This window comes from Manis pentadactyla, chromosome 12 (genome assembly GCF_030020395.1).
Source record: "Manis pentadactyla isolate mManPen7 chromosome 12, mManPen7.hap1, whole genome shotgun sequence".
NCBI classification, from domain to species: Eukaryota; Metazoa; Chordata; class Mammalia; order Pholidota; family Manidae; genus Manis; species Manis pentadactyla.
In genome coordinates, this window is record NC_080030.1 from 37,774,003 (window position 1) to 37,796,063 (window position 22,061).

Consider the following 22,061-nt stretch of genomic DNA (forward strand, 5'->3'; position numbering starts at 1 on the left):
CTTCCCAGATCCTGGAATCACCATTTTCCAGAACCTGGGACAGAGCAAGTTGCACGAACCTGGGACCAGTGCAGAATGAAGTTGTAATCCCCCATCCAAACCAGCTTGCCTGGTGGTGGGAGCCCTCAGCCCCTCCTCGCCAGGGTGTGAATCTACTTCAAAATTCACATTGCTCATCTAAGGCAAAGATCACCCACTGGCTGGCTTTCATTGTCTCTTGCCCTCAGTATACTGGGAAAGTGAGCTTACTTGCAGGAAGAAGGGAAGTTGTCTTTTACTTTGGGGAGTTAGAAAGAAGGAGATTTTGTGAGCCACATCCTCTCAAAGAAAAGCAGACAGGGGTCCAGCTGGGTTTGTAGTCACTCTCAGAATGGAAACAGGCCCCAGAGTACCAGACACCATAACATCTCTAGATTTAATGTGTTATCTAGATGTATTATCTCTCTTCAGTTCCTCACAATAACTAGTAATATTGTCCTTAAAATAAAGAGTTTCTGTACTTTTTTAGGACAGTCAAGAAGGAGAGAGTAAGAGCCTGAACTTTTCCTCTCTAAACAGTTTTGGGAGAACAGAATTCCAAGTATTAAAGTGAGTGGTGTGGGTTTAGGAGGATTAACCTGTAAGGGGAAGGCAGAGAGAAGATGCTCTCCAAGTGAACCAGCATCATCCACACCACTAGAAGTGTGTTAGGTGTGCAAGTTGTAACCCCACCCTGAGCCCTGCTGAATAGAAAGCTCTGGGGTAAGGCCCTTCCCGGTGATTCCAGTTATTAAGTTCAAGCTTGAGGATTTCTGGCCAGTAGATAAGACCTTGAACAGATATGCTTTTATTATTTTTCTTTTTACCTTTGACCCCCTTCACCTATTTCTCCCATTCCCCCACCTCCAGCAACCACCAATCTGTTCTCCATATCCACAAGCACATTTTTTGTTTGTTTTGTTTTTTTAGATTCCACATATAAGACAAATCCTACAACATTTATCTTTTTCATTCTTTTTTATGGCTGAATAACATATATATTATATGTTAATGGATAATATATAATATATATATACCACAATTTATTTATCCATTCATCCATTGATGGACAATTAGGTTGTTTCTCTATCTTGGCTATAGTAAATAATACTGCAATGAATGAATGCATATATTTTTTCAAGTTAGTTTTTGTTTTGAGTAAATATCCAGAAGTGGGGTTGCTGGATCATATGGTAGTTCTATTTTTAACTTGTTGAACCTCCATACTGCTTTCCACAGTGGCTGCACTAATTTACATTCCCACCAGTAGTACATAAGGGTTCCCTTTTCTCCACATCCTTGCCAACACTTGGCAACATTTATCTTTTTTGATGGTATCCTTTTGAACAGGTGTGAAGTGACGTATCATTGTTCTGATGTGTATTTCCATGATGATTAGTGATGTTAAGATCTTTTCATGTATCTGTTGGCCATCTGTATGTCTTCTCTGGAAAAATGTCTATTCATATCTGCTGCCCAGTTTTTAATCAGATTGTTATTTTGCTATTGAGTTGTATGAGTCCCTCATGTGTTTTTTATATTAGCCTCTTTATCAGATACATGATTTGCAGATATTTTCCCCCATTCAGTAGGTTGTTTTACATTTTGGTGGTGCTTTCTTTGACTTTGCAGAAGCTTTTTAATACATTACAGCCCCCTTTATTTTATTTTTGCTTTTGCTGCTTTTAAAAGCACAGGTGATTTTAAATGCTAGCTCTGCTACTTAACAGCTGTGTGGATTGAGCAAATTAGTTAGTCTCTCTCAATTTATGGAGCAGATTAAATGAGATAATATATTTGAAGCACTTAGTGCAATGCCAGACCTAAAGAAAGCACTCACTAAGCGTTAGCTTCTAGGGTCACCATTAAGCAAGAGGGGAAGGAAAAAGGTAAGTCCTGAAGTCCTTCAACAACTTAGCACAGGATTAACCAGTTTAAAGGGCCCTTTCAGACTCTGGCACTGTACTTCCAAGGAATCCAAAGTTTAGAGAAATTCTGTGTGATTTTATGCACACAGAAATTTGAAGAGTAGTCCTCAACCTGGCTGATCATCAGGAGCCGCCTAACCCCCAAGTTTTTAAACTGTCCTGCCTGGACCTTCACAGCCATAATCTTAAGCACTAGGCCTGGGCATCTATAATTTTTAAAATCTCCAGGGGCAATGCTGCAAAACAGCTACTGGAATTGAAGGGGACAATAACCAATAACTAGAGCTAACAGGGACACTATACTAATTTCTTTATTTACACTGCTTCATTTAATTTTCACAGCAATGCAAAGAGGTAGGTACTAGCAGTTTCTTTATTTTACAGATGAGGAAACTGAGGCATAGAGAGCTTAAATAACCCAACCAAGTTCTCATAGCTAAGAAGTGATTTAGAACCTAGCCTAGGTTTGAGCTATTAATTGCACTTAACTGATACATTCATTTACTCATTCATCCAGGATGTATTTATTATGCACAACCACATAATACCTTGAGAGTGGGGGGGATATAAGCATGAATAAAGATTTCCATCCCCATCCTCAAGAAGTTCATGGCTTTGTGTGTGTGTTCAGAATGAACAAATGACAGACTGCCTCATTTCCAAAGAGGTTGTCATTGGTTGTGTTTGAAAGGCTGAAAAGGTTTTCTGTGACTACCAGCCTCTTTCATTCAATGACCATTTACAGAATCCATCACCTTTGCAAATCAGAACCCCAGATTGAAGGCCTGACCTGTCTGCTGGAGCCAGCCTTTCCAGCAGGAACAGCTCTAGGGCAGCTTTGTAGGTCAGCGCTAGCAAACCCATACAGTGGGTCCTCAGCCCTTCCCCCTGGCGTTATCATTCACTTGATAGTACTAATACTCAGCCTGATAGCCATCCACTCCCCTCGACTGGCTGATCAATCAAACCGTGAGGAAGGAGGCACGTCACTGCAGAGCTGGTAGGCAGACTTTCTTCCAGGTATAAAACCTATCACTTACACCTAAAGTAACGACTGTTTCAACAGTTTCCAGTAAACTACAGAGAAAAGACTGAAGCCTGCTTTTCAGAATCGTGAAATGTTAGCGCGGCCGAATCCCTGGACATAGTGTAAGGAGGATCACGACCCCGCGCTGCGTCCGGGGTCTCGAACCAGTCTGGCACCTGGCTGCTGGAGCAATCTGCGACCCCGCACTGCCTCCTAGAGTCGAGGCTGAGCATTGTTTCAAACAGACACTACAGTGCGGCTGTCATCACCTTGGAGTAGGCGAGCAATCCTCCCTGGAGGACAGCCTGGGCGGACACCGGCCTCGGGGCTGAGCTGGGGACACGCGTGCAGCCGTCACCTCCCACCAGCCCGAGGGCGGGAGAGGAGGCAGGGGCTGGGGCTGCGGCCCTTCCCCGGACCTGTATTCAGCTCGCACAAGGGCCGGTGGCAGCGGAACCTTCCTCCCCGCCCCGCCCTCGCTTCCACCCGGGCCCAGTCGGCGCCGGAAGCGGCGGTGGAGGCGTGCCAGCATGGAGGCAGCCGGCCCTGGGAGCGCGGATCCCTCCTCTCAGCTGGAGGCCCCGGTCTCCGCTGAAGACCGGCTTTTCCTGGTGAAAGGTGTGGTGCGGCGCGGCGAGCTGGCCGGGGCCCTGGCCTGCGCTGGAGCGGGCGTTGCCCCACACCCCGCCGTGGGACACCTGCGCCTGGGGTGCCCGAGAGCTTGGCCCGGGGGGTTTGTGGCTCGGGCTTGGGGCAGTGGGTGTGCGGGCCGAGTCTCCCCTGGGTCGGGGCCGCCGCCCACCTCCACCGCCTCCCTCTTCTAACTCCCCGGGAGAAACTTCCCGCCGCTGTCTTGGGGAAGAGCAGGAAACCTCTACCCATTCTCTGCCCTTGGGAACCACCTCAGAATGACCTCGGGAACCAGAGGTCGTGAGGTTACGCAGGTGTCACAGCCGCCGTCGCCTATCATTGGCAAGAGCGGCTTAGCTATCGTTTCTCGAATTCCAAAAATGATTTAACATGTAATTTAAATAGTATCTGAAACTTATTTGTGTACAACATCTTTTAACTTCCCCTTTACCCTCCCCACCCTCCGCGCCCTTTCCCTGAAATTCTTTGCAGGTGGAATTTTCCTTGGTAGCGTTGCTGCAGCAGGAATGCTAGCTGGATTTGTTACGACGTTATCATTGGCTAAAAAGAAAAGCCCTGAATGGTTCAATAAGGTATGTGACACCGAAATCCATTCATAGCATTGTTACTGTTTACAAATAAATGGCAGCTGCTTTGCATAGGGAAAGTAAAGAAAATGTTGATGGCCTTTCATACTGTTCTAAGAAGCAAACCTATATACATACACTTCATAGATTGAAGAAGTGTACAAATTAATCAGTGGTCTTTATTTTCACTTAAAAGGAGCATTTCGTTATCTGCTTTCTCAAATTTTAGTAGAACAAGACTTTGAAAGCTCATCCAGTACGTTTTGTATTCACAACATGACTTTAAAGCTAAATCTAGGTAATTTACTATTAGTTATTGTAAGAGGCCCTAGTATTTTATGTACCACTAAAAAAATGATGCCAGTGAAACTTTACAGAACACTGATTGCAAGAGGCATTTCTATCTCAGAGATGTTAAAATATTGAAATAAAGTGCATCTTAGACCAGTGAAAAACAGGTCAGCTCCCTGAACCCAGAGACCATCCATACATGCTTGTGCACTGCTGTAGCCCCATTTCCTAGAAAAGTGCCTACCACATATTAGTTACTCAGTAAATTTTGGTTGAATGATTATAACCTACTTAAGGCAGAAAACCCTTACTCCATGAGCAAGATTGAGCAATAATTCTGCTGTGGTCATGTGTACCTCATTTCCCAAGTTGATGAAATATTTTTTTTATATTTAGTTGCAGATTACCTTTTCTCATGTATTACCCTGTCTCTGCCTTCCCCACCCCATATGGTTTATTGCTTCATTGCTTCAGCCAGTGTTAACTTGAGAGCTTTTATATGTCAGGCAGTGTGCTAGTTAGGTACAAGAAATAGAAAAATTAAACATATCTGCCTCTCAGGAAGCTAGAGACAGATAATAAATACTACACAAATAACTATAATTAGAATTTGATGTTTATTTTGGAAGAACAGTGTTATGTGAACAGTCATAAACCAAATTCCCTTCCTACTTACATTTAATAATCTAGTAATCGTACTTAAGCCTTATATATACTGTAATGAAAAGAGACCACATTTAAAGTGCATTTAGATCCCTCTGTGAATACTCAAGGGCTTATATGGAGGTTCCTAAACTTCTGGCATGAACTTCATGGTTACTTTACCCCTTTATTAGAGAATATTTTCAGAGCAGAAATAAATGTTTTGGCAGAAATCAGTAAAATTTGACTGGTAGTGCTGCTTTAACGGTGGAATTTGGGTTCATTTCTAAGCCCATTTTACCATGTTAACTTTTGGGTCACAGATCTTTTTGAGAATCTGATGAAACCTAAGGATTCCCTTTCAGAAATAAAAAGCACATACACATGTTCACAACTTGGCATTCTATTTTATGGTTCTGGGATTTGAGCACCACATTTGCCCTTTGTGGTCTAACATGATAATTTTCAAACTGTGGACCACAGACCTCTGGGGATCTTTTATACTCTTTGGGGGATCTGTAGAGTCAAAACTATTTTCATACTAATACTAAGACATTTGGGGCCAGTAGTGTAGAAGCAGTGGGGTGTAAATTTGCTGATGCCATGGTGTAGTCAAGACTGTGGCACCAAACTGAACTGACCGTCATTTTGTCCTCCATTACCATGCACCTGTAGTTAAAAAAAAAAAAAAGCCATCATTGCATAAGAATGTCCTCATCCAGGCAGTAAAATTATTAATTTTATTAAATCTTGTCCCTTGACTATACCTCTTTAATGTTCTGTGTGAACAAGTGGGAAGTATGCATAAAGCACTTCTGCTTTATACCAAAGTAAGATGCTTTTCTCCAGGAAAAGTGTGAGTTGCATGCTGAACTGGCCACTGCTTTTCATGGAATACCATTCTTACTTGAAGAACAACTGACAAACTAGTTATTCAAAAGTGGGTATTTGGTAGACATTTTCTTCAAAATGAACAAAATGAGCTGTCTCTTCAAGCAAACAATTGTCAGTATTTGTTGCTAATGATAAATTTTGAGCTTTCAAGTGAAAATTAGATTTTAGAAAACTTGTGTGTGCCAGGTGAGTTTGACAGTTGCTCAGTACTTAAAGGTTTTCCAGTGAGATTGGTGGTAATATTAATGATGTGATTATTTAACATTTAATAATGGTGTCAATATTTCAAAGATCTTTATAACATGGTAAATCAGTTTTCTGAATGGTGATACAGTGGTTAAGGTCCATTCAAGCTGCAAAATAGACTAGTGGGTTTTAACATATCAAGTATAAAAAATTCATTGATATGACTTCAGGTTCCATATTGCAGCTAACCTTTAAGAAGCTATTTTGTCAAGTTTTGGTATAGTATCAAAGAAGGAAGGCTATAAAAATACTCTTTCTCTTTTCCAACCATATATCTGTATGAGGCCGGATTTTATTCATATTGCACCAAAAAATACAGTGTAACATATTGAATATAGAAGCATATCTGAAAAACCAGCTGTCTTTTATTAAGCCAGACATTTAAAAGATTTATAAAACTGTAAAACAGTGCCTCTTTGCACTCAATTTTTGTTTTGTAAGATATTTTTCATAAAAATAGATAGATTTATATTAATCTTTAATGAGTTCATTATTTTAAAATGAGTTAGTAAGTACAACTCAGAATTTAAATTTCTAATGCATTAAATATTGATAAATATAATCCACATAATCGGAAATCTTTGGGATCCAAGTATAAATGGATTCTGAGACCAGAAAGTTTGAGAGCCATTGTTCTGGGACTCTAAATGTGTAGAATTCTGCCTCCCCTTTGGAGAAACACTTGAGTTAGGGCTTTACCACTGATCTAGACTCTGAGACGTAAAGTGGTTTATAGAGGAGCCCAAAGGTTCCAGAGCAGTTCATGAATCCACATTAAGCAAGCAAGCCAGCACTAATTTAAGAATAACACTTAGGCATTGTACTTCAAAGTCATTGCCTGTCAGTTTTCTCTAACATTAATAATGGTAATAATATCTAACATTTGAGTGTTTATCATGTACTAGCTGCTGCTATAAGGGCTAGGGCTCACTTAACCCCAATCACAGCTTTCTTACTGTACTGTTCTCCCCACTGAACTGAGGCACAGATGAATTAAGCAACTCATTCACCATGGCAATCTCTCCATCTTCATTGCTTCTAGGATATAAATACTATTTTTAGGAAATTTTTATTTAAATAGATTGCCATCCACTATCCTGGAAAGCTGGGTATTAATTTTAATACAGATTCAGATTGCAACCCAACAGGACTTTAAAATAATCAGCTTTTAGTTGGGGACTGCCTACACTGCTGTTATTTCAAGGAAATGGTCATCATTCCTTTTATGTCTTACTCACATTGTCTTACTTGAGTTTTGTGGTAGAAAACTGGGAGTTGAAAAGCAATAGTAAATGCTAATGAACATTCATTTTTCTTTGTTCTTCTTTGAGTAAACAGAAAAAGGAAGGTGCAGGCTCAGCTGGCTTTTAAAAATATGTGTACATATATAATACATATGTAATCTCTGCCCCTCCTAGGGAAATAAGGAATTTTTATGTTTCTAAAATAAAATTTAGGCCAAAGTACTTAAATTGGATGTGGATTAGTAATATTTGGTTAATGGTACTGCTTCTGAATGAAAATTTAGGCCAATTGGAAGTCAGTGCATTTACATGAGATCTGTGGTATCTAGGGAACCATTCTGAAATTATACCAACATGAAAAGATACATTTTCTTTATCATAGAAAATGGCTAAAAATATCTCTTGAAAATCTGATTAGGTCTAAGGTGTATCTTTTTAAAATGTAATTCAGCAAATACTGAGTATCTACTAGGGCTAGGCATGGTGCTAGGTGTAGGGATAAGATAAAGCATTGCTGTGTGATCAGTAGCATTCACAATCACAAATAAACGCAGTTAAAAAAGCTTTATCAAATGGATTAAGCAATATGAAGAAAATTATTCTAAAAAAAAAAGACTTGAATTGTGGAAATGTATTTCCAGATGGAAGACAGGATGTTATAAATGTGCTATCTCTTACCAGATTAGTATATTAGTATGATATCATTTAATGAAAATGCCAATGAATGGTGATTAGAAGTGACAGAATGTTCTAAGGTTTTTCTGGAAGAGTTAATAGGCAAAAACAGCAAAGAAAATTTTGTAAAAAGTAATGAGTATGATGTACTTTCTGGATATTAAGATTTTATGATACTATAATTAAGTCTCTGGTTCTGGCATAAAAAATAGATAATAGTGCAAAAATAGCTTAGACAGGAACCTCTATATGTAAGTTTCTCAAATAAATTGGGAGGTGAGGAATTTAATAGAGTGGTGCTGGGGCAGTTGCTAGGCAGTTTTGAAGTAATCTCCCTTTAGTCATCAGCTTCCATCAGAATCAAAATACTGTAAATACCAGATGAGCTAAGAAATTAGGGGTAAAAAGAACAAACAATTTAAGAACAAAAATGCAGCTAAAAGAAAAGAGAAATGACTGACTTTTGAATGGGGGGTGTTTTAGTAAGCTTATAAGTGTTAGAATGCATTTATGACCAAAAACAAACAAAAACAAGATAAAAGGAATTAACCCATACTTAGGAAATATGACAGCACGTCAGCACGTATGATTGGTACAAGAGGTAAAGAACACTAATACATAAAGAGAACATGCAAATAAAAATTTGGGTAGATAACACACCTATACAATTCAAAAGACAAACGTTTGGCATGGCATAAACTTTTGAAATGGTCCTCGTGAAACCGCACTGTATCTTAGGGACAGCCTTTTGAACAAACACTTTGCAGTATGTATCAACTTATAAAATTCCACTTTGAGGAATTTTTCCTGAAGAGTTATTCAGAAATGCAGGAAAACATTTAGGCACAAAGAAATTTCTAATATAAAAATTATTGAAATTAGTATACATAATAACAAATAGCTAAGGTATGTTAGTTCAGTGTAACCATGAAAAATATTTGAGTTCTTGACTTTATAAGATAATGACTATAAAGTTTTTAATGGTGTTAAATGTTTTTAAAATGTCCACAAACAACGCAAGAGGGAGAATATGGCAAAATGTTTACCCTGGTTGGCTGGATAATAACATAGATTTTTTTTCATTCATCCTTCTGCTTTTTCTTACATAACAAAATTTCCACAGTGATTTACAATCAGAAAAAATAGGATTCAACTTCTAAGAAAGTTAAATTCTTTATTGTAATTTCTGAGCATTTTTGTTTTGTCAATGTGTAGTGTATTTTAGCAGACAGGGAAAAATAATTATTATATTTCCTAAATTCTATAGATACCTTAAAACAAAACAAAACAAAACAAAAAAGGTAAGTTACATTTCATAGTGGGATCAAACTGTGAAAATTAAATGAGTGTCCCAAATTGGTTATTTGGTAATTTAAAATTCAAGTAGGCCTTTAGGTATTGTCACTCTCTCTGCTTCCAGTAGTGTATATATTTGTATTATCTCATGTAATGATGGCTTTTATTTTAATTTCTGTTTAAAAAGATACTTCATTTGTATTTCATATTGTGTTGTATTTATGGTTGGATATGGTAAATACTGGAATGGCAAATTCCCTTGGTGTAAAGCCAGACTGCGTTCTCAGCTTCTACAAGCTGTGAAACCTTGAGCCAGTTACTTAATCTCTCTCTGCATTAGTTCAGAGTTAAATTAAAGAAAAAAACCACACTGCCAATTTACATTTTACATTACCCAAGCATAAAATTGGGAAAGACCTTAGAAATCAAGCACACAGTTCCTCCCAGAATCTTTGTCTTTTAATGGCCACCTTACTCCTGCCACCACCCTGCCTCATTGCTTTCAGTGATGCTTATTCCTTTTTGAAGCATCCATTCATTGCATTCTTATTCTTCTCTAGTCAAATTCATGTGCTGATAATCTGGGAGTTGTTCATACTATAGTTGTAGATTTTTACCTTAATATTATGACTTGAAACACAGAAGAGTCATAAACACTGTTTATTTTCTAATTGTCATTAATAGCCTCCATAAGCTGAATTTCTGTGTCCCGGGCATTTTGCACATATATTTAGAAGTACTCACACTGACATATCAGACATCTTTTCTCAAATTTGGATTTAGTACACCTCTTCCAGGGACCCCTCCTTAAAGTTTCCTCTTCCTGCATGTTAGATTAGGTGTCCTTCTCTGGGCCCGTAATGCCATGTATGTATAGTTCTGTAGTTACACTTTACATTTAGATCATAATTAACTTTTATGTGTCTTTGTACCCCTATCCTCCCTACCCCGCCCTCCCCAAGTGAATCAGGACGAAGTTGCTGTTTCCCTTTGTCTCTCCAGTACCTAGGACAGCTCCTGGCACAGTGCATTGCGGGCTCAGTATCTGTCCATCAGGGAAGTTGTAGCTTCAGTCATGTAGTTTATTAAGTAGCATACTTGATATTTGAGCTTGGTTGGTCTGGTTTCCCAGTATTATGTACTTACACAGAGAGTCATTAATTTCAAACACTTGCCAAATATTTATTTTCTGAAACGACTTTTACCCGAACATTTTTGTCTTTATTGCAGGGAATTTTGGCCACAGCTGCCTTACCAGAGAGCGGGTCTTCCCTTGCCTTGCGAGCCTTGGGTTGGGGCTCACTTTATGCATGGTGTGGGGTTGGTGTGATCAGCTTTGCAGTCTGGAAAGCTTTAGGAGTTCACAGTGTAAGTAACTACAGTCCTGTAATTGGTATCTGGAATGTTCATTCTACTTCTCATGGCTAAATCTTCTATTTTCAAATTTGGATAGTTTGTTCACTGTCTTGGGAAGTGATGACATAGAATGTGATGAAATTTTTACCAATAACTAGGTAATTTCTCATTACTACTAAATCATATAAATAATTTAAATATTTGAAAGTGGCAAAACATCTAATATAATTAAGTAATGACTAATGCATAGCATATTTTTGTTCTATATAAATTGGCATTAGCTACCTGTTCAGTAAAATTAGTTAATTTGAAACATTTTCTATGCTGTTTGACATCCATATATATAAATATCCTTATAAAATATTAAAACATTTTAAAATTGAATTATTAATAATTTACACATTATTAGAAAAAATCCTTGAAGTATGTGTGTGTGTGTGTGTAATTTATACCCCAAGCTAAAAAAAAAATGCCTGTATATTTGGACTGATTAGCTTTTTTTTTTAAACCTACTGGTAGAGGGTCTGTGGATCAGGCAGTTCAAGGCAGGTGAGAGTTAATGGTGGTTTGGAATAGGAGGCAGCAATGGAATTGATGAAAAGAGGTTCTGGATATATTCTGAAGGTAGAGTCAACAAGGATTTGTTATGGATTGGATGTGAGAGTTGGAAAAGTGAAGTCAAGGATCTCCAAGGCTTTTTGGTCTGAGCAACTGAAAAAAGGGTGGGGATCAGTGTGAGAGGAGCCCCAGGAGATAATGTCAGGAGCTCCGTCTGGGACTTGTAAGTTTGAGGTATCTGTTAGATAGCCAAGTGGAGAGTGAGTAACCTGTTAGACACAAAGTTTGGAATTCAGGGGAGAGGTACAAGGTCTACATTTGAGACTATCAGTATATAGATAGTATTTAAAGCCACAAGACCAGAGAGCTCCCCGGGCCAGTGAATATAGAAAGAAAAGAGGTCTGTGGAAGGAGCTCTTGGACCCCACCTAAGTTTAGAGGTTGGGGAGTGAGGAGAAAGTAGCAAAAGACACTTATGTACAGAAGAAGTAAGGAGAACCAGGAGATGGTGATTTGGGTGCCAGGTGAAGAAAACATTTTGAGGAAGTGTATGCTGGGGGTAGTCACTGAGATGGGAACTGATAGTTAGCTGAGTTAGCAGTGTGGCCATCATTGGTGGGTAAGGCCTGAGTGAGTCCATCCAAAAGAGAATGGAGCAGAGAGTGAAGGCAGTATGTATAGGTGTCTGGAGTTTTGCTGTAAAGAAAGAAATGGACTCATAGCTAGAAGGGGGAGTGGGGTCAAGAGAGTTGTTGCTGTTTTTCTTTTTTTTTTTAAGTTGGGAGAATTAACGGCATGTTTGTATGCCAACGGGAGTGCTTCAGTAGGCAGGGGGAATTGCAAGGTGGGGGAATAGATGCAAGGGAGGAGGGAGTAATGGGTATTATAGACATTACTGAGTTTTTCACATTTGGTTTAATCATAACTAAACAGAGGCACTATTCTACTTCCACTCAAAATAAACTGTTAGACAAATAGATGTTGCTCTTCTCCTAGTCTGACTAACCTTTATTTCTAAAGTAGCTTTGCTGGCTAGTCACCATAATGGTAAAGTAGGTACTGCCTGGAAAAGTTAGAAACCCACGCCTGAGGAGTTTTGATGACTGTTGTTACCTCAATTTTGCTTTTGACCAATAAAAAATCTCTTCTTCCACTTCAGGTGTTGTACCAGACATCTTAGACATAGCAGATTATTTAATCTTCATAATAACTGAAATCGATTTTAATATCCCCCATTTTATAAATGAGGACATTGAGAGTCAGAGTCAGATCTCACCCAAGATCGCAAAGCTTGTAATCGACAAGAGTCAAGGTTTGAACCGAAGTCTGATAGTCTTTAGCACCTAGATTTTTTCCAGTGTTACCTCCCCTAGCTAAGATGGGAAATAATGGAGTATGTAGAAGGGGCCAGGTTGAGGGGAAGGAGTTATAGTAAATTGGGTTTTGATTATGATGCCGTCCACACAGTTCTTGGTAAGTGAGAGGTTTTACTGGGTATCTTCAAGGTGGACCTCATTTCCCCCAACACCATGATTGACATAGTCTTTTATGGGATTGGCCATTCTTCCCTCATAAAACAATTTTTGGAAAAAAAATAGAAAAAACTAGAAAGAAATATGTCTGGTAGAAATAAGTGAATGAAATAATGGGTATGTAGGTGAATTTTTTATTCTACTTTTCTGTATGTTTCTTAAGTATGTATTGCTTTAACAATAATGTTACTTTTAAAAATAGTGCTGGATTTTATTTTTATTAATTTATGCTAAAAATGAAGCACAGCTACCTAGGAGTCACAAAACTTTCTAACTGTAAATGAAATCTGCTTGGTGGAGATGAAATACATTAGTTATATAAAGTCATTAAGCTTTTGGTTTCTATAAAGAAGGTTTTAGTTCTATAAGGGTCTTTTAACACTTTACATTGACTGCATAGAAATGATACGTGGATTTCTGGAGTTTAGTAATGTAGGTCATAAAGTGAGTAGTGAAGTTTTAAAGTTATTTGAAAATATGAATCGTCTTTGATTTAAAAGAGTCAGAATGAATCAACCCAAATTTGCATAGACCAACAAAATTGTTATTTAAATTAAATTATACACTTAAAGAACTTGGGCTTCATGTACTAGACCATCTATTTTAGGTTCTAGAATGTGAACTTTGTTTTATGGCACTGATAAGAGGATGATTGTCTAAATAAAATATTTGGGGGAGAAATATTATTTTCTGTTGGCACTGTTAAATATAAGAACACTTGGAATCCTTTTATACTTTACCTTCAAGTTTTTAACTAAAAAGAGAAAATGCAAATACATTCTCTTCCTACCAACAGGTCATTAGGCATATCAAGTGATCTCCGTGCCTGAGAATTCTCAGAAACCACTGATAATTTTTCAAGAACCCATCTTTTAAAAGCAGTAGTGTTTATTAATTTGTTCATTCAAAAGACATTTGTGGGTGACAAATCAAACACTATAAAGACAGAGATCTCTGCAATACAAGGATTCCTTGACATTAGCCAGATAAAGGACTAAGTCCTGGGACAGGAAGTTTCTGCTTCAGCAGCAGCAAGGCCAGTTAACAGAAACAATTTGTCTGCCAGGCTCATGGAACAGGCATTTTTGAGGGGTCTCAAGGAAAGAAAGTTTTTAAAATTCACATTGGCTACAAACAGGGAAGGTGGACTAGTGCAAAGCAGGGACAGTCTTGGGATGGGTGGTTAGTCCTTAGAGAAGGTTTGTGGATTGGCTGTTGATGACGGTCCGACACTGGTCATCACTGGGGGATGCCATGGTCCTGGGGATCTTCTAGATGATTGTTGAAATGACTTTGTCTGGGAACGTGGAGTTTCTGGTTAGCTTTGGTCCAAGGTTATTGACTGATGACCTTCCCTTGTCTTTCTGAATCATTCTCCAGCCCTTATGTCACTTAATTTAGGACATTTCAGAGTTTTTCCTTATGGGCCTACCCTGAATCTCGAACTGTGCTAAGACATGGCACCCCAGTACACTGTTATTGTGGAGGACTTAGGGATTTTAAGACTTCGTAAGAAAATTCATATTACATGGCCCTGCTCTGAGGCCTGTTTCAGCTTTGCATATAAAAAGTTCCTGCATTTAGAAAGTTTGGATGATAACTGTGAGGTTTATCAGTGATGAACTTTTATTACTATTTATTGCTTCTTTGTGGCACTTATCTTTCTATGACTAAGGAAAACAGTCTTAATCAGAAGATGTTGAACAGAAATAGTCCAGGTCTGTGCACTCAATAATAATAATTGAGATTATCATCCTAGATAAATGCAAGTAAATCAAAATCAGTTCTAGTGTCAAATAATTATTGGTGGCTATGTTGAATTGTATTGATGTTCCAGTATAAACCCTGTTCAAAAAAAGGGTGCCATCTAATGGCTGACTTAAGAGCAGCTTACATTCTCTACTTTCATCACAGCTACATCTGCTGGCCTAAAGGAGAACATGTTGAAAATGCATAAAGCCAAGCTCTTCAGTTTCTTAGAAATGTTTTGGTTTTATTCTTTGTTTACTCATAATTATTATGGAATTTCAATTCACATAGAACATGTGTAATACATAAGATATAAATATAAATTTGTATGTTATACAATGGTATGTCATTTAATCAGAAGTTCCAGGAAAGGAGAGCTAGTGGAAGCTATCTTGTCAACAGACCTTAACAGATGAACCCAGGATTTAAGCTGTGACCCTCCCTGACCCAGGAAGAAGTCAGGAGTGGTTTAGCCTGGCCTGTCTCACCAGCTCTGCCCTGCTGACCAGCCCATGGGCCAACAAGCAAGATCCGATTGCTCAGGATGGCTTTATCAATTACTCTGAATTATGGTATTTTATCATCTGATTATGGCTGAGGCAACATTAATTTTATCACAGTAACTTAATTATGAAAAGACTGAACATTTACACTGGGTTTATGGTTCCCTAATGCAGCTGTGTCCATGATCCTGGGGGACTGACACGTTCAGGCCAGGTGAGTGCAGAATTGGGCCTGTATGATTAGGTTGTTTTATTAGGGCAGACATTTTAAGTTCAGAAATTAGTTGAACTAAATGCTCTTCAGTGAGTAAATAAGGATCTCTAGTGATACCAATTGTAGTTCCCCAGTTACCAAAGAAAAAACCATGCTACCTGCAGTTATTTACGTGTTACTCAAGCATACACATGTGACTTAACTTTCTTTCCTTTTATTATTTGTACTAGGTATTGAAACTTAAAGAATTTCTGAAAAGGTTGAGCATATTTATGGTTAGACGATCTTATCTTTTTCTCTTCCCTTTTTTTTAAGATACCTCTTAAAAACCCCACCAATAAGGGAACCCTCCTACATTGCTGGTGGGAAACTTATCTTTTTCTCTTCCCTTAGAAGGAAAATGTTAAATGTGTAAATAACCCCTGATTGGTACGATTAGGCACTTTATAGCTTCTTATGCCTGTGCATCCCTGTTCAGTATTTGTTTGAGGTGAAGTTGTTTCAAAGTACTGGTCAGAATCACTGATTGCTAACGTTTACTGTGGCTTGTATTCAATATATTCATGGTATTTGGTATGGTTAGAATTTACAGATAATTACAATAGTTGCTCTCAGAGGAGCTAAAAACTCAATGGTAATACAACCATGAATGAAAATGTTCTTAGTTAATTGTGAAATACTTTAAATTGTCTAGAGATTTAAATTTCAAAATTTACTAATGAAGGGAGTTTTTTGCTTTGTTTATTTTTTACCATAGGGTAAGAAGTATTTGTTTTTATTTACATATATTGGTGCTTATTTTTAAAGAAAAATACATATACGACCTATATTTTTTTAAACAAAGATAGCTTTTTTAAAATAAAAATATGTACTCATTTGTTTTAAGAAGAATCATGTAGAAAAGTACAGAAAAGGAAACAAAATCACCAGAAATCTCACTGAGTTGTAATCACTACAATAGAAACATCCTTTCAGACCTTCTTGAATAAGGATATTCATGTCATGGTATATAAATGTTTCACTGTACTACTCTGGAACCTTATTTCACTGAATAGTCATAGAAACTGCATAGCAGAGTATATAAATCTCTATCACTTTTAATGGCTACTTGGTACTCTATTGTGCATTGTAATTTATTTAATCAGTCTCCTGCCAATAGCATTTAGATTGTAATTTTTCACTATTAAACACCATAGTGAACCTCTGTAGGCATACATCTTTTTGTGCTTTTCTTGGTCAAGAAACTTGTCCTAAAGACAGAAGATGTTATTGTTGAATCAAAAGGTATTTTTAAAATGTAATTTAAAAGTCTGTTGCTAAAGGGGAAGTTCATACAATTTAGAAGTTATAAATAATATATGCAAGTTTCCTAGCACCCTTGCCCTTAGTAGCTTCTATTACTCTGAAATTTTTGCCAGTCTGATAGATGGAAAATAATCTCTTTTTTCCTGTGCAACTCTCTTAAGTCCTACTGCCATAAAGGCATTTATGGAAATAATCTGCGATTGGAGTCTTGCAAACTCTCCAGCACTAGGCTTGGCTCCTCATCTGCTTATGTAGGTTGCTTCTTTCTCAGGAGCCCAGGCCTCCTTTTCTTTAAAAAAACAAAAGGTAAAACATGTAAATAAAACATACATTTTAAATATTTCTCTAAAATTGGCATTTGATTTCCCTAATATAAGACATAGCCTTTCAGTAAGTACTATTATACATTTTCTCTAGGGCAATAGTGGATGCACTGTGATAAAATTAATTTTCTCAACTCTTTTTTTGTAGCTACTGCTAGGTATACTTTTTATGTTAATATGTAGACTCATTTCTTAATTACCTTATGACCAGCCTTAAGAACTTTTGCAAATTATAGTCAGATCTCTTTCCTTTGACTTTTTGCTAGTTTTACTTTTACCAACATTCTGGTGTATCTCATATTAAGTATATTAATTCTCTCACTGTTCAAATGAAGCAACATTGTAGGTGAATGCTTGAACCCCATCTTTAAATAAAACTGTGGAAAAGCTTAGAAGTTTTTAATTTCTAAGATATCTAAGAAGAAAATAGATTTTTTTGCTGTATATTTCTTATAGGTTTGGTCAAAGATTAAAAATAAATCTAAGTCCTGGCAAATTGTTGAATGATAGCCACTTTTTCATGATCTGCAGGAAGTCTGTAAAGAAGCCAAAACATTTCCCTTCTGCATCCTTGCCTAATCTAATTTCATTGCTTCCAAACGTCTGTACCAGCTTCAGCCCCCAAGAAGCAAGCTCCAGTTTTTTATTCTGATTACCATTTGTCAGCAGAGCCAGCGTTGCTTCCACTTCCTGATAATACCTTATTAGAACACCCGGAACAGAGAGTCTCTTGATCTTGCAGAGATAGTTCTATCTGTCAAATTCTCTGGCCTTCAACAGCTTAGGCATTGAGAAATAATTTCCTGAAATCCTTTTTAAATTAATTGGAAGTGGCACTGTGCATTGGTTAAATTCAGGTCTGAGGTGACAAGGACATCTCTATAGACCTTATTTCCCGTTCCATTGCAGCCCTAGTGGGTTTGGCATCCCGGTAGTGAGACGCACCCGATGAAACGTGGAGGAGCAATTTGGTGGCAGAAAGACTGAATTACAGGGTCTTGCTCAGTTTAAAATGGAGGATAATGACCGATTGACTTTTATTTTTAAGCCAAGGTGGGGGAAGATCAGCTTTTTTGGCATATTACCAAGATACCTCTTAAAAAAACCCACCAATAGGGGAACCCTCCTACACTGCTGGTGGGAATGTAAATTAGTTCAACCATTGTGGAAAGCAGTATGGAAGTTCCTCAAAAAACTCAAAATAGAAATACCATTTGACCCAGGAATTCCACTCCTAGGAATTTACCCTAAGAATGCAGCAACCCAGTTTGAAAAAGACATATGCACCCCTATGTTTATCACAGCACTATTTACAATAGCCAAGAATTGGAAGCAACCTAAGTGTCCATCAGTAGATGAATGGATAAAGAAGATGTGGTGCATATACACAATGGAATGTTATTCAGCCATAAGAAGAAAACAAACCCTGCCATTTGCAACAACATGGATGGAGCTAGAGGGTATTTTGCTCAGTGAAATAAGCCAGGTGGAAAAAGACAAGTATCAAATGATTTCACTCATCTGTGGAGTATAAGAACAAAGAAAAAAACTGAAGGAACAAGACAGCAGCAGACTCACAGAGCCCAAGAATTGACTAACAGTTACCAAAGGAAAAGGGACTGGGGAGGATGGGTGGGAAGGAAGGGATAAGGGGGAAAAAAAGCAGGGGGCATGACTATTAGCAGACATAATGTAGTGGGGGGCACAGGGAGGGTTGTACAACACAAGACAAGTGATAGATTCTATAGCATCTTACTATGCTGATGAACAGTGACTGTAATGGGGTATGTGGGGGGGACTTGGTGATGGGGGGACTCTACATAATGTTCTTCATGTAATTGTAGATTAATGATATAAAAAAAAACCCACCGATTTCCTTTTATAAGCAAAATGGCCCCAAAGCATTTTATAAAGGCAGAATGTGTAGCAGTTGCTCAGGAAGGTAAGCTCTGCCATGAAAGCACTCTTGTTTCAAGGCCTGACACAGATCATGTGTAATCACCTCAAGAATGTTCTCAGCCGCATCCGCTGGGGCAAAGGCATCCTGATTTCACCTGGGTTTCCTTTTTCTTCCCCCTTATTTCCTATACTGAGCATAGAAAATTGGACTCACATGAGCAGATCTCTCTAAAGCATCATGAAGACCTTTTAGTGTATGCTTTCCCCTTCTGGAAATGATTCAGGTTTGTTTTTTGTTTTTCTGTGTTTTGTTTTGTTTTTTTTTTTTTAGTTATTTACTGTCTTACCTTTAATGATTCTTTTTAAATTTTATTTTATTAAGGTATCACTGATATATATTCTTATGAAGATTTCACATGAGCAACACTGTGGTTACTACATTCACCCATATTATCAAGTCCCCCCCACACCCCACTGCAGTCATTGCAGCATAGTAAGATGCCACAGAGTCACTACTTCTCTGTGCTACACTGTCTTCCCCGTGACAACCCCACACCATGTGCGCCAATCATAATGCCCCTCAATCCCCTTCTCCCTCCCCACACACCTCCCTTCACCCCTCCCCTTTGATAACTGTTAGTCCCTTCTTGGAGTCTGTGAGTCTGCTGCCCTTAAGCTTTGTTTTAAAAGGTACCATTATTGGTTAGTCATTTATAAATATCTAAAACTCTATGAAAAAATATATGTATATGTTGATACATATATTATTACCCATTTACCAGTATATCAGAAAATGAAGTGTTCTCTCAAAATTAATTTTCATGACTGGAATATTTCTAACAATTATAAGAAGAAATACTTTTCCTAAATATGCTATATATCTTTCCACAATGTAAATTATGCTGAACACAATTTCACTTCTTCTTGATGACTCAGATATATCAGCTATTTGCCTCTATGCTTACAGATCCTGGGCTTTTATAGTTCTCTGTTCTCTTTGTAATCTTTCTCAATCCTCAACTGGCTTATTTTTGGCTTCCCACTATCTCATTTACTTCGGAAATGCTGCTGCCCTTATTTTACACAGTTAGACTTAGGCTCCTTCCTTTGCCCTGTATTTTTTCCCTCACGGGTTCCATCCACTCCCGTGTGTTCTTCCATATGCAGAAGGCGGCCAGGTCTGCATCTCCGGCCCAGACTGTGGAGCTCCTTGCTTCTGGGCCCACTTGATACTGATGCTTGTATGTCGCACCTGAACGGTCATTTAGTGCAACCCACTACCTACTCCTGGGTCCCTCACAGTGGATGGCTGCAGCATCCTCAGAGCTGCCCAGAAAGAAAAGCTGGGTTCTATTCAAGACCACACTCTTTCTCATCCCTGTTTCTAATCAGTCACCAAGTCTTGCTTCCCGCCCCCCACTCCCACAGCCACAGTAGTTGGGGGCAACTTCCTGCCTCAAGATGATCACGTGAAATGTCCCTGCTGCTTCCAGAGGCCTGTGCCTGCCACTTGGGTATCCAGTCCCACCCCTGGTGTCTTCCCAAGGACCTTGCTGCTGTAATTATTCTCAGCCTTTGCTGATTGTCAGTTTTTCTCTCTGGTGCACCATGTAAAGACGTGCTATAGTTTTTCCCACCTCTAAAAACTCTCTCTTGATAGTCCTCATCCTCCTCCAGTCACCAGCCCATTTGTTTCCCTTTACAGAAAAGGTTTTCTGGAAGGGTTTTCTGTGGTCATGGTCTCCTCTTCCTCCCCTTTCTCTCCTCAATCTAGCTTCTTTCCCGCACCCCCTGAAACTGGTGTCTGGTGGTCAGTGCCCTCTAGTTGCCAGATCAAAGTCTTGACTTTATCCTTGTTATTTGACCTCTCAGCAACATTTGACACAATTGAACAATCTCCCCTCCATGAAACACCACCTTGTGGCTTCTGAGACACCTTCTACCTCCCTGGCCATTTTGCCCATCTCTGTGGCCAGCTTTTCCCTTGGCAGAACTCTGAGTGTCCAGTGACCTCAGACTCTTTGTCCTCCACCTGTCCTAGGTCCCTTGGTGCTCTCATTCCAGTCCCTGCATTTTAAAGCAATTTACAATACGGTCGTGTCCAAAAACCCAGCCCCAGCCTAACCTTCATGTTTGCCTCGCAGCTGCATGTTGCGCACCTTCACTTGCACGTCTCAGAGGCACACCAGCGACCCACGTCCTGCAGAACTCCTGGCTTCCTCACATGCTCCCAGCCTGCTCCTCCCTCAGCCTCTCCTATTTCGGTCAGTGCCACCCCAGCCCCCCGTTGTTCAAGCCAGCACCCAGCAGAACCATCTTAGGTCCTCTCACTTCCCCTCCTTGCCTCCATCTAGTCCAGGAGCACGTCCTGCTTCTTAGCTCTGCTGCCAGACATGGCTTGGCCCGGCATTCATCTTTGGCCTAGCGGGCTGAAGTAGTTCCTTTCTAGAATCCCAGCCTCTCCTTTACTTGCCCTAGAATTTTTTCTCCACATGGCAGCCAGAGGAGATATTTTAAGATGTAAGTCAGATCACATCGCTCCCTTTTTTAAAACTCTTCAGTGGCTCCAGTTGAAAAAGTCTCCCAGGATGTAGCCCTGCCCACCTCACTGACCTCATCTTGAACCACAGTAGTCACCCCCCCACCCTAATCTAACCCTGCCTGGTGCCACCATGCCCCGCTGGCCTGGTACCTTCAACACACCAGGCTTGTTCCTGCTGAGGGCTTTCTAGCTTTGTGGGTGAAATCTCCTTCCCCAGGACATCATGTTGCTCTGTGTTGGCATCCAGAATTCCAACCCAAATTCACTTCACCTCTTCAGAGAAACTTCCCCAGACCACCTGGTCTAAAATACAGTAGCGTCTTTACTCCCACCACCCAGGTCCTCTCTGACATAATCCTGCTTTCTTTTCTTTGCAGCACTATTGCAAAATGAAATTGTATTGACCATTTTCTTGTTTTATCTGTCTTCACAAAAAGAATGTAAAGATACCTCATTTGTCTTGTCCATTGTTGTGCTGTATCCTCAGCACCTGTGACAGGGCTTAGCACAGAGGAGGTATTTAGTAAACACCTGTTGGGTGAAATCTGATCACACTGCTTCTGCCATTTCAGTGAAAATAAAGTACAAGTTCCTTGAAATGG

General features: G+C 39.1%; 1 protein-coding gene across 1 annotated transcript in view; it reads left to right on the plus strand.

The window, feature by feature from the left end:
• Positions 1-3,374: 3,374 nt before the first annotated feature.
• The window catches only part of TMEM242 (transmembrane protein 242), a 30,727-nt gene continuing 12,040 nt past the window's right edge, over positions 3,375-22,061 (plus strand). Inside the window, exons 1-3 of the mRNA XM_036886746.2 lie at positions 3,375-3,591; positions 4,096-4,196; positions 10,709-10,846. Coding sequence (XP_036742641.2) covers positions 3,504-3,591; positions 4,096-4,196; positions 10,709-10,846 — 327 coding nt within the window. The 5' untranslated portion in view covers positions 3,375-3,503. The remainder of the gene's footprint in view (positions 3,592-4,095; positions 4,197-10,708; positions 10,847-22,061) is intronic.